Source organism: Mesoplodon bidens (assembly GCF_964165515.1).
Source record: "Mesoplodon bidens genome assembly, chromosome: 3".
Classification (NCBI taxonomy): domain Eukaryota; kingdom Metazoa; phylum Chordata; class Mammalia; order Artiodactyla; family Ziphiidae; genus Mesoplodon; species Mesoplodon bidens.
The window spans coordinates 150990737-151002989 of record NC_138178.1 but is presented as its reverse complement, the minus strand read 5'-3'; the positions used below and the strand labels follow the sequence as shown (position 1 = coordinate 151002989).

The 12253-nt window shown below is 42.9% G+C and overlaps 1 protein-coding gene across 4 annotated transcripts in view; it reads left to right on the top strand.

Moving 5' to 3' along the window:
• LOC308614166 (acylphosphatase-1) overlaps nt 1-9318 on the top strand; it is a 44421-nt gene extending 35103 nt beyond the window's left edge. For all 4 annotated transcript variants that reach the window (XM_081228360.1, XM_081228356.1, XM_081228355.1 and 1 more), the window contains 4 exons: nt 5458-5481; nt 5587-5665; nt 7797-7948; nt 8915-9318. In XM_081228360.1, the coding sequence (XP_081084486.1) occupies nt 5458-5481; nt 5587-5665; nt 7797-7948; nt 8915-9037 (378 nt within the window). In that variant the 3' untranslated portion in view covers nt 9038-9318. The remainder of the gene's footprint in view (nt 1-5457; nt 5482-5586; nt 5666-7796; nt 7949-8914) is intronic.
• The last annotated feature ends 2935 nt before the right edge of the window (nt 9319-12253 follow it).

Here is a 12253-nt window from a genome sequence, read left to right as displayed (position 1 = left end):
CTTCTTTAGCTCTTTCTGTTTGGAGCACAGGAAAATCCACATCAACTCAGTCTATCATTTTTTACAGAAATCTGAATTACTTTAGTAATATTTAAAAATAAAAAGTAGAAGACAGATTTAGTGGATAAAGTGTGGGATACATGGATATAGGAAAGATTTGAGGTAGAGAGCAGTTGAGAGGCTCGTGCAGTGGTGCAAGTAAGACAGTATGAAGATTTGACTAAGTCAGTAGCAATGGGAATGGAGAGGAGGGGCATATTTGAAAGGTAGAATCAAGAGGACCTGGTGAGCAAGAGAATATAAAAGAGATAAAGGAGAAAAGATAAGTAATGATTCTCAGGGTTCTCACTCAGATGACTAGAGGGATGGTGCCGTTGACAGAAAAAGGAACCAGAGGAGGAGAAGTACACTTGGCTAGGGAGTTAGATTATGAGCCTTAGTTTAATTTATTTATTTTTATTTTTTTTGGCTGTGTTGGGTCTTCGTTTCTGTGCGAGGGCTTTCTCTAGTTGTGTCAAGTGGGGGCTACTCTTCATCGCGGTGCGCGGGCCTCTCACTGTCGTGGCCTCTCGTTGCGGAGCACAGGCTCCAGACGCGCAGACTCAGTAGTTGTGGCTCACGGGACTAGCCGCCCCGCGGCATGTGGGATCTTCCCAGACCAGGGCTCAAACCCGTGTCCCCTGCATTGGCAGGCAGATTCTCAACCACCGCGCCACCAGGGAAGCCCGAGCCTTAGTTTAGACACATTGAATGTGCCTTCAAATGGAGATGTCCAGTGGATGGACAGACTTTGAGATCTAGCACTTGGGAAAGAAGTCAGGGCTGTAGTATCTATTTGGGGGTTAACAGTATACAGTTGGCCCTTGAACAACATGGGTTTGAACTGTGCGGGTCCACTTATACTCTAATTTTTTTCAAAAGATACGCACTACACTACTACAGGATCTGCGGTTGGTTGAATTCCCAGATGTGGAACCATGTCTACGGAGGGCTGACTGTAAGGTTATACAAGGATTTTTTACCACACAGAGGGTTGGTGCCCCTAACTCCTGTGTTGTTCAAGGGTCAACTGTATATATTTTGATAATATCAGAAGCTGGAGAAGGGTCTAACAGACGTGCAATTGTTCAGGGAGAATATGAAGAAAAAAAGAGAGCCAAGCATGGAGGCTGTGGAACACCAGCATTTGGGGTGTATATGTTTTGGCAAAGGTCCAGAAAGCTACTGATGAAAAGAAGAGACTGTAAAGGATGATTGAAAATATTTGGTCAGAGAGGAGGAAGGAAAACCAGGGAAAAGTAATATTGCCACAGCCAAGGGAAGTTTTAAACAGGAAGGGAATGGTCAACAGTGGCCGGAGAGTAAAGCCTGAGGAGTTGGATTTGGCTGTCAGGGGACACTGCCTGCCTTGTGGAATCTGTTCCTAGGGGTGGGCAGGGGGTCAGGAGTGAGGGAAGGGAGAAAGGGGAGCTAAGGAGCCCTCTCTTTCCAGGACTTCGGCTACATACCAAAGAGATGGGGGCGACAGCTAAAGGTTAAGGGTGTCAGGAAGTATGGGGCAGGACACAGGTGGAGGAAAGGTTTTTGTTTCTTTTCAGACAGGAGAGACTTGAGCATGTTTGTAGTCTAAGTGTAGAAGACATTTGAGAGGAAGAGGCAGCTAACATGCCAGCTTTGGGATCATCTTGACTTTACCCTTCCCAGAATTGCCCTTTGATCAGACCACCTCTGCTTGGCTTTCAGCAGCGCTCTTTTCTCCCAACAGAGCTTATTTTCTCCAAGCCTCCTCCTCCAAATGGTCTTAAATCCAAGAGATAGGATCTGTTAGAATCTTTTATAGTAATTCAATCCTTAAGTATTTAATGAGAAAATTATAATGAAAACTTTTCCTAAAGTGACTTCAAAGAGTACTGGCAAGAAGTTTACCTCAAACTGAAACAAGGCTTATGGTTTCAGCAAGTCTTGATTATGTTAAGTCAGGCTGATCAGGAGAGATTTTGTTGATTCTGAAAGAAGCTGGAACAGTTCTGGTATCTTGAAGAAGAGGTAGTTACTTGGATCTAGCAGTTGAAAGATCACTAAGACATCTTTCTATAAAGTTCTATCCTCTAGCCTAATGAATGAGCCTTTTAAATATTACATTATCTAGCATTAATGTTCAATTTGAAATTGAACATTTGAAATATGAAATGAATAGAGAATAAGATCCGTTTCCTCTTCTCCATGCTTACAGACTGATGTTTTACAAGTCCCAGATATATAAACACAAGAGAGAATAGCAAAGAAGTTAGGTTTGATCTGTATCCACACTAAACTTTGTTAGTGGGTCAGGTATTATGAGACATCTTTCTATTTAGGTTTGTTTGGGAGAATATGTGGCTTTTAAAAAATACATAGTATCTACCAACTAGCTCTTGGTAACTGTGCTCATTTATAAGTATGGTGGACTAGTCTGTAAATGAGGCAGGGAAGAGAATTTTCTTTTTTTTTTTTTGAAGTTTTAAACTTTTTAATTCTTTTTATTTTTATTTTTTTAATTGGAGTATAACTGCTTTACAATGTTGTATTCTGCTGTACAATGAAATGAATCAGCTATATGTATACCTATATCCCCTCCCTCTTGGACCTCCCTCCCACCCCCCTCCCCCATCTAGGTCATCACAGAGCACCAAGCTGAGCTTCCTGTGCTTTATAGCATGTTCCCACTAGCTATCTATTTTACGCATGGCAGTGTATATATGTCAATCCTAATCTCCCAATTTGTCCCACCCTCCCCTTCCCACCCCCCGTGTCCATATGTCCGTTCTCTACATCTGTGTCTCGATTCCTGCCCTGCAGATAGATTCATCTGTACCATTTTTTTTCTAGATTCCACGTATATGTGTTAATATACAATATTTGTTTTTCTCTTTCTGGCTTACTTCACTCTATATGGCAGACTTTAGGTCCATCCACATCTCTACAAATGACCCAATTTCGTTCCTTTCTATGGCTAAGTAATATTCCATTGTATATATATACCACATCTTCCTTATCCATTCATCTGTTGTTGGACATTTCGGTTGTTTCCATGTCCTGGCTACGGTAAATAGTGCTGCAATGAACTTCAGGGTACATGTGTCCTTTTTTTTTTTTAAACATCTTTATTGGAGTATAATAGCTTTACAATGTTGTGTTAGTTTCTGCTGAATAACAAAGTGAATCAGCTATATGTATACATATATCCCCATATCCTCATAAACCCTTCCTCTTGAGCCTCCCTCCCACCCTCCCTATCCCACCCTGCCCATTTTGAATTATGCTTCTCAGGGTATATGCCCAGCAGTGGGATTGCTGGGTCATATGGTGATTCTATTTTTAGTTTTTTAAGGAACCTCCATACTGTTCTCTATAGTGGCTGTATCAATTTACATTCCCACCAACAGTGCAAGAGTGTTCCCTTTTCTCCACACCCTCTCCAGAATTTATTGTTTGTAGATTTTTTGATGATGGCCATTCTGACTGGTGTGAAGTGATACCTCATTGTAGTTTTTTAAATTTACTTTTATTAATTTTTGGCTGTGTTGGGTCTTTGTTGCTGCGTGCAGGCCTTCTCTAATTGCGGCGAGCAGGGGATACTCTTCATTGCGGTGCGCAGGCTTCTCATTGCAGTGGCTTCTCTAGTTGTGAAGCACGGGCTCTAGGCATGCAGGCTTCAGTAGTTGTGGCTTGTGGGCTCTAGAGTGCAGGCTCAGTAGTTGTGGCGCACAGGCTTAGTTGCTCTGCGGCATGTGGGATCTTCCCGGACCAGGGCTCAAACCCGTGTCCCCTGCATTGGCAGGTGGATTCTTAACCACTGTGCCACCGGGGAAGTCCCTCATTGTAGTTTTTTGTTTGTTTGTTTGTTTGTTTGTTTTTTGCGGTGCGCGGGCCTCTCACTGTTGTGGCCTCTCCCGTTGCGGAGTACAGGCTCCGGACGCTCAGGCTCAGTGGCCATGGCTCACGGGCCCAGCCGCTCCGCGGCATGTGGGATCTTCCCGGACCGGGGCACGAACCCGTGTCCCCTGCATCGGCAGGCGGACTCTCAACCACTGCGCCACCAGGGAAGCCCCTTCATTGTAGTTTTGATTTGCATTTCTCTAATGATTAGTGATGTTGAGCAGCTTTTCATGTGCCTCTTGGCCATCTGTATGTCTTCTTTGGTGACATGTCTATTTAGGTCTTCTGCCCATTTTTTGATTGGGTTGTTTGTTTTTTTGATATTGAGGTCTGTGAGCTGTCTGTATATTTTGGAGATTAATCCTTTGTGTGTTGCTTCATTTGCAAATATTTTCTCCCATTCTGAGGTTTGTCTTTTTGTCTTGTTTATGGTTTCCTTTGCTGTACAAAAGCTTTTAAGGTTAATTAGGTCTCATTTGTTTATTTTTGTTTTTATTTTCATTACTCTAGGAGGTGGGTCAAAAGAGATCTTGCTGTGGTTTATGTCAAAGAGTGTTTTTCCTAAGTTTTCGGGAAGAGAACTTTCTGAGTCTGGTTTAAAAAGAAGTCTGTCATGTTGTAATCTTAGGAAGCTAATTTTTTTTTTTTTGGCCGCACCACTTGGCTTGTGGGATCTTAGTTCCCCAACCAGGGATTGAACCCAGGTCCCAGCAGTGAAAGCTCTGAGTCCTAACCACTGGACCACGAGGGTATTCCCAGGAAGCTAATTTATACATAGCCATTTCTAGGAGTAAAGAAATCCTGTGTTTTCTTATAAAGAAATTATTAAATGTGCCATATCTCAAAACAGTTTTTAACCTCCAGAGGGTAAAGAAATTTGTAGCATGAAATAGTGTCTGCTTTAAATTTCTTTAGTCCTTTTGTAAATATTAACATCTGCAGGGATGTTACTATTGAAAAGGCTACCCTAGGGGCAGAGATATGCAAAGGAGGAGAAATTTCTCAACAAAATGCCTCAGAGAGTAAGCTTTTTGACCTGAAGGGAATTGTCACACACAAAAAAATGCCTGTGGGAACTAAGTGACTACTTATTTTTATGATATTTAAACAAGTGTTATACTGAGTGCATAGTTGTATTGACGATTGTTGTGTATTTATTCTGTTTATGTGCAGTATTAAACATGTTCTAGCTAAGATTATAAATGCAAACAGACAGCCTCTTAGTGAGAAACCTCCCTGATATTCAGTTGAGTCATTAGGCTACCAGTTATATAACCTCATGAGTTGATGAGCTGTCTCTGGAGAAAGCTTCAGTAGCTAAATACATTCTCCATTCAGTAAGAGTTCTTTCAGTTGTCTTGGTATTTCGTATTCAAAGTGCCTTACAACAAATAAATTATTTGCACCTAAGTGCTATATTGCTGCAACTCTTTTCTTCAAGAGGCATATTTTAAGAAAATTGGAATATTTTGTAAATTATCAAAGGGCAGTTATAACATAGCAATCATTTAATGCCTGTTTTCCTTTTTCTCCTTGTAGGAATTTATTCAAGAACAAGTGGAGGTAAGCTTTTCTCTTATTTGGGGGTTTCACACAGAGACACCATACACAGAAAGCTCCATGGTCCCATTTGCTTTTCCATTAACAAAGGATGTGTTTATGCATTAGCTACTCCAGACCACAGGAGGCATCCAAGGGACTTTGCCACTGACTGTCCAGAAGGTGTTGGCATCCCAAGCCTGCCATGGTAAGACTCTTGACACACTAGCTATTGAGTGCCTTTGCATGCTGCGCACTGGCAGGGTTCAGCAGTTATGAAAGAAGTAGAAGGCATGATTATCACCTGCCTCTTGGAGGGTTCAGTTTAGATCAGGAAACAGTACACTAAAAATGAACCCTAAAAAATTACTTTTACAGGGGCTTCCCTGGTGGCGCAGTGGTTGAGAGTCCGCCTGCCGATGCAGGGGACGTGGGTTCGTGCCCCGGTCCGGGAGGATCCCACGTGCCGCGGAGCGGCTGGGCCCGTGAGCCATGGCCGCTGAGCCTGCACGTCCAGAGCCTGTGCTCTGCAACGGGAGAGGCCACAGCAGTGGGAGGCCCACGTACCGCAGGAAAAAAAAAAAAAATTACTTTTACAAAGCAAAATACCACCACATATACTGGACCATAATGCAGACTGACTTATATGAGTGGAGGAGTAACTGCATTTTTGAGTCAAGTTTTGAATGAGCTGGGGGACATGGATTCAGAGGAAGGGAGAGTTTACTACAGGGGAGGAAATAGCCTGTGCAGAGATCCAAAGGCAGAAACAAATTAGTTATATGAGGAGCAGCAAAGAATATCAGGAAATTAAGCTGGTGAGGAAGCATAGAAACCTAGAAGGTCACAGCCAAACCTTTAGACTTTATACAGAGGGCAAGAATCATTGAGGGTTCTTGAGTAGCGCAATATGATAAAATATAGAAAACGGTATTGGAGAAACTTACTTTAGGGATCATGGCAGCCACAGAATCCCCTGCAACTATCATTTGACCATGGTGGGGTGTCCACTCCAGACACCCTCCCTCCATTTGATCTCTCCCCATCAACCTTCTCCTCTCTTCACTTCCTGTCTTTTCTGGCTTTGTAACCTCAGTCCCTCATTAGTTTGTCTCCTGTAAACATCACAAACTCCTTCCCCCCTTTATCCTATCTTTACTCCTCATATTACTCCATCCCCAATTTCATCATCTCTGCCTTCAAAGTGTATCTTAAATGTCTCCGATGTGATCGGTTTCTACTGCCGCCTCCCTAGTTCTCGCCACTGTTGAGTCCTCTGACTTAGTCTCCCCACATCTATTCTGGCTCACCTTCAAGCCATTCTTCCCTCAACACCCAGAGGAATCTTTTTGAAACATTCCTCTGAGCATGTCATTCTTCTACCAAAAACCTGACAATGACTACCCATTGCTCTTAGGATGAACATTTTATTCTTTACCATGGCTTGCAGGGGTCTTCATGGTCCAGCCTCTGCCTGCCTCTCCTGTTTCTTCTCATATCACTCTCCACCTTGCCCTTCACATTCCAGCCTGCTTCCTTGGTCTTGGTCTTGTGTGCTAAATTCTGCACTTGCCTTCCTCCTCTGTCTGAAATGCCCTTCTGCTCATTCTGCAATTAGCCATGTTTTTCTTAACCTAAGATCTCAGATTAAATATCATTTTGTCAAGAAAGCCTTCCCTGACCCTCCTAAACTGGGTTTAGTCTTCCGGTTATATTCTTCAATATTCTATATTTTATAGTACTTATAATTTAAACTATTGTGTAACTGTTCAATGTTTGTCTCACCTATTAGATTGTAAGCATCATGAGGGTGGAGGGCATCCATCTCATTCACTGCCTGGCATAGCTCCAACAGAGTATATACTTAATAAATATTTGTTGACTGAGTGAATTAATGTATGCATAAAGGCAGTTTCTGACAATATGAGAGTTTAGAGTAAGAAGATTATGCTAGAAATAGAAAAAAGCAGCAAATAAAATGGACACTGTAGGGAAACAATTAGAGATCTTGGTGATAGATTGGCTCTGGATGAAAGATGACCTTGATTTCACAAACCTAAGAAGTAGGCAAAAATATTGCTCTTGCCTCTTTGAAAAAACTCTGAAGGCAAAATCCTAACAAGTTAAGGAATGCCCGCTACAGGGATTAGACAGACAGTGACTCCATAAGGAAAAGCTGAGTGCAGGTCAGTCCTGAAGCCAATTTCAAGCAGTATTAAAGTCACATGAAAGGAGCCTCAGAACCACGCTGCTCTTCCCAGATATTTGGCTCTGACCCAGGGCCAACACCGGTTCCCCACCGTATGCACCATACCCTCTTGTTTCTGTCTTTTGTTTAGGAGCCATTAAGTTTAATGACGACCTGAGCCTAGAGGAGAGCTGTCGCCTTATTGAAGCTCTGTCCTGGTGCCAGCTGCCTTTCCAGTGTGCTCATGGCAGGCCCTCCATGCTGCCGTTAGCTGACATTGACCACTTGGAGCAGGACAAACAGGTGGAGCAATGACTGACAGGAGACTAGCTCCTATTAACCAAATGTAATCTGTCTTAATCCTTTCCCAATTACGAGAGTTTTGAAAAATATGCATTGGAAGTTTTCTTGGAAGTCTCACCATTTCATCTTCTAGCTCAAATTCAAAATAGAGTTTAGGCTGAACTATCTCATTATACATATGATGCCTTTGTATTTTTTAAGTTTACCACATGTACAGACTGATGTATCCTGAACATTTGTTGCCTACAGGCTCTAGGTTTGATAAGATGCAGAAGTTCTCTCTGGGGCCCCAGAAGGTTGGTAGAAACACAGCAAATTCACTGCTGGCAAATGTAGCCGAAACAGCCAGTTGCTTGATAGTACTTACTGGAAATGGTAGCCATCTCCAGGGATCTCTAGAGTAACGATTTGAGGACCTTCAGGCAGGAAACCAAGCTTAGGACATTTTCACATTATGCTTTGGCCCTGATTGCTCAGCAGTCCAGGAACAATGATGTGGATAATGCAATAAAGGCACCGAGTGGTTTAAACTAAAGAGCATTTTCTGACCTTGTTATAATCGTAAATGAAACAGAACGTGAGAGCATAATAGGAATGTCTACGTTGCCGCTTTCCAAAATCTTTTATTTTGCTTACCTTTCCTGTCAAGGGCTATAAAGTCTTTTCTTGCATGGAGTTTTCAGGTACTAATGTTTTCTGACTCATCTAGTACATTTTACTCCATTAAGAACTTCTTGTTTCATATGACAGTGAAAAAAATGAAAAAAGTTTTGTCTCCATTCCCAAACAGATAGATGTGCCTGTAGACTGAGTTTTCAGTCCCATTTATCCTAAGGAAATCTATAATCTTTTCCAAATCCAGAAATTAGAAATCAAAACTGATTTGAGTAGCCATAATTAGGAAATACTTATATGCTCCTTGGCTTTTCATACTGCTAATTGGAGTTATTCTCTTTCTTCCCATAGGTTAAACCCAATCTTGCTAAACTTCGCAGAATGGCTCGGGCCTGGCATCTCTTTGGAAAAGCAGAAGGATGTGATACAGGGCAAAGCCTGCAGGCATCTGCGCCTCCTCGTGAGCTGCCATGAGAACAGAATTACTGTCTCTAAGGAACCTAAGGGATGCTGACTGTAGGCCTCTGGGCAGAGAGTGTGAGCCGCAGGCACTGGCAAGGTCTTGACTGAATGGGCCCAGGGCACCAATCAGCATCTCCATCTTCCCTGAGCAGATGATCCCTCCAGTTAAGTAGCCAGATGGAATTCAAGCCTAAAGACAGTTCATTAATTGGTATCCATGGACACTGGAGGTTGCCCTATAATACCTACTTTTTGTAATTTATTTGGGGATAAAATATAATGATTAATTGTTTGATTGTCTGGTTGTTTGTGGGATTTTTGGGGGGTGGGATGGGGTTTTTTGGTTTTGTTTTGCAATTTTTTTCCAGCCTCATAGTTTGCGCTGATGTGATCTACCTGATAATGAACTCCCAGCGGTCAAGCCTGCCTTCCCTAGACCTCCCACAGCCTGCTCCCTCAGCCCCTCCTTCCCCCCCAGCCTCCTCCACTTCCCTCTGCTGCTGCTTTACATTCTGTATCTCAGCCTTAAAGAGTTTCTCCACACTCATTAAAAACATGCTGGGTAGTCTTCCACTAGGCCTACAGTTGGATTATTTTAAGGATAAAAACGGCTGATAAAGAGAAACAAGGACCAGGATGGAGTAGAGCAACTGTAAAGCACTGCTTGTCATTCTTTGTTTTATTGCCTCCTTAAAACCCTTTGGCTTTGGAAAGCAATCTACAGATTCAATGCAATCCCTGTCAAATTACCACTGGCATTTTTCACAGAACTAGAACAAAAAATTTCACAATTTGTACAGAAACACAAAAGACCCTGAATAGCCAAAGCAATCTTGAGAACGAAAAATGGAGCTGGAGGAATCAGGCTCCCTGATGACTTCAGACTATACTACAAAGCTACAGTAATCAAGACAGTATGGTACTGGCACAAAAACAAATATAGATCAATGGAACAGGATAGAAAGCCCAGAGATAAACCCACGCACATATGGTCACCTTATCTTTGATAAAGGAGGCAAGAATATACAGTGGAGAAAAGACAGCCTCTTCAATAAGTGGTGCTGGGAAAACTGGACAGGTACATGTAAAAGTATGAGAACACTCCCTAACACCATACACAAAAATAAGCTCAAAATGGATTAAAGACCTAAATGTAAGGCCAGAAACTATCAAACTCTTAGAGGAAAACATAGGCAGAACACTCTATGACATAAATCACAGCAAGATCCTTTTTGACCCACCTCCTAGAGTAATGGAAATAAAAACAAAAATAAACAAATGGGACCTAATGAAACTTAAAAGCTTTTGCACAGCAAAGGAAACCATAAACAAGACCAAAAGACAACCCTCAGAATGGGAGAAAATATTTGCAAGTGAAGCAACTGACAAAGGATTAATCTCCAAGATTTACAAGCAGCTCATGCAGCGCAATAACAAAAAAAAAAAAAAAAACAATCCAAAAATGGGCAGAAGACCTAAATAGACATTTCTCCAAGGAAGACATACAGATTGACAACAAACACATGAAAGAATGCTCAGCATCATTAATCATTAGAGAAATGCAAATCAAAACTACAATGAGATATCATCTCACACCAGTCAGAATGGCCATCATCAAAAAATATAGAAACAGTAAATGCTGGAGAGGGTGTGGAGAAAAGGGAACCCTCTTGCACTGTTGGTGGGAATGTAAATTGATACAGCCACTATGGAGAACAGTACGGAGGTTCCTTAAAAAACTACAAATAGAACTACCATACGACCCAGCAATCCCACTACTGGGCATAAACCCTGAGCAAACCATAATTCAAAAAGAGTCATGTACCAAAATGTTCATTGCAGCTCTATTTACAATAGCCAGGACATGGAAGCAACCTAAGTGTCCATCAACAGATGAATGGATAAAGAAGATGTGGCACATATATACAATGGAATATTAGCCATAAAAAGAAACGAAATTGAGTTATTTGTAGTGAGGTGGATGGACCTAGAGTCTGTCATACAGAGTGAAGTAAGTCAGAGAAAAACAAATACCGTATGCTAACACATATATATGGAATCTAAGGGAAAAAAAAGTCATGAAGAACCTAGGGGTAAGATGGGAATAAAGACACAGACCTACTAGAGAATGGACTTGAGGACACGGGGAGGGGGAATGGTAAGCTGTGATGAAGTGAGAGAGTGGCATGTGCATATATACACTACCAAATGTAAAATAGATAGCTAGTGGGAGGCAGCCGCATAGCACAGGGAGATCAGCTCGGTGCTTTGTGACCACCTAGAGGGGTGGGATAGGGAGGGTGGGAGGGAGGGAGATGCAAGAGGGAAGAGATATGGGGATATATGTATATGTATAGCTGATTCACTTTGTTATAAAGCAGAAACTAACACACCATTGTGAAGCAATTATACTCCAATAAAGATGTTCAAAACAAAACAAAACAAAACAAAAAAACCCTTCAGGCAGGCGCAAGCCCACAAGGGTTGGTGGCTGGAGCTGGCGCCCCAGGCGGCCCGCAGCTCCAGAGCCTCCGCCTGCCCACGTGGGGAGCTGTCAGCTCCAGCCCCGCTCTGTCACAAGCTTGTTGATCATATGAAAAGTCTAGAAACAGGTCCCTTGACAAGACATCTAAACATGTTGTGACTGGATTTGTGGGGGTTGTACACGTGGTGACGTAATGAAATTCCAGATTCAAGTGGATGAAAAGGGGACGAGCGTGGACGCCAGGTTTAAGATTTGGTTGTGGCTCCGATTGCCTCCAGCCGGTGAGCCACCCCGTGGGTAAAAGGGAACCGGCGGAGGAAAACTTGACCATCAAAACACGGACACAGGTACTTCCCTGGTGGCGCAGTGGTTGAGAATCCACCTGCCAGTGCAGGGGACACGGGTTTGAGCCCTGGTCCAGGAAGATTCCACATGCCGCGGAGCAACTAAGCCCGTGTGCCACAACTACTGAAGCCTGTGCGCCTAGAGCCTGTGCTCCGCAACGAGAAGCCACCGCAATGAGAAGCCCGCGCACCTCAACGAAGCGTAGCCCCCGCTCGCCGCAACTAGAGAAAGCCCGTGCGCAGCAACGAAGACCCAACGCAGCCAAAAATAAATAAATGATAAATTAATTAATTTTTTAAAAAAATGGGCATAGCCAAGGAACTCTCCTTCCTCCTGTGGCTGCACTGTTCCCTGATGGCTGAAGGTGCAGCCCAGGCCGCCCTGGCGGATGACACAGG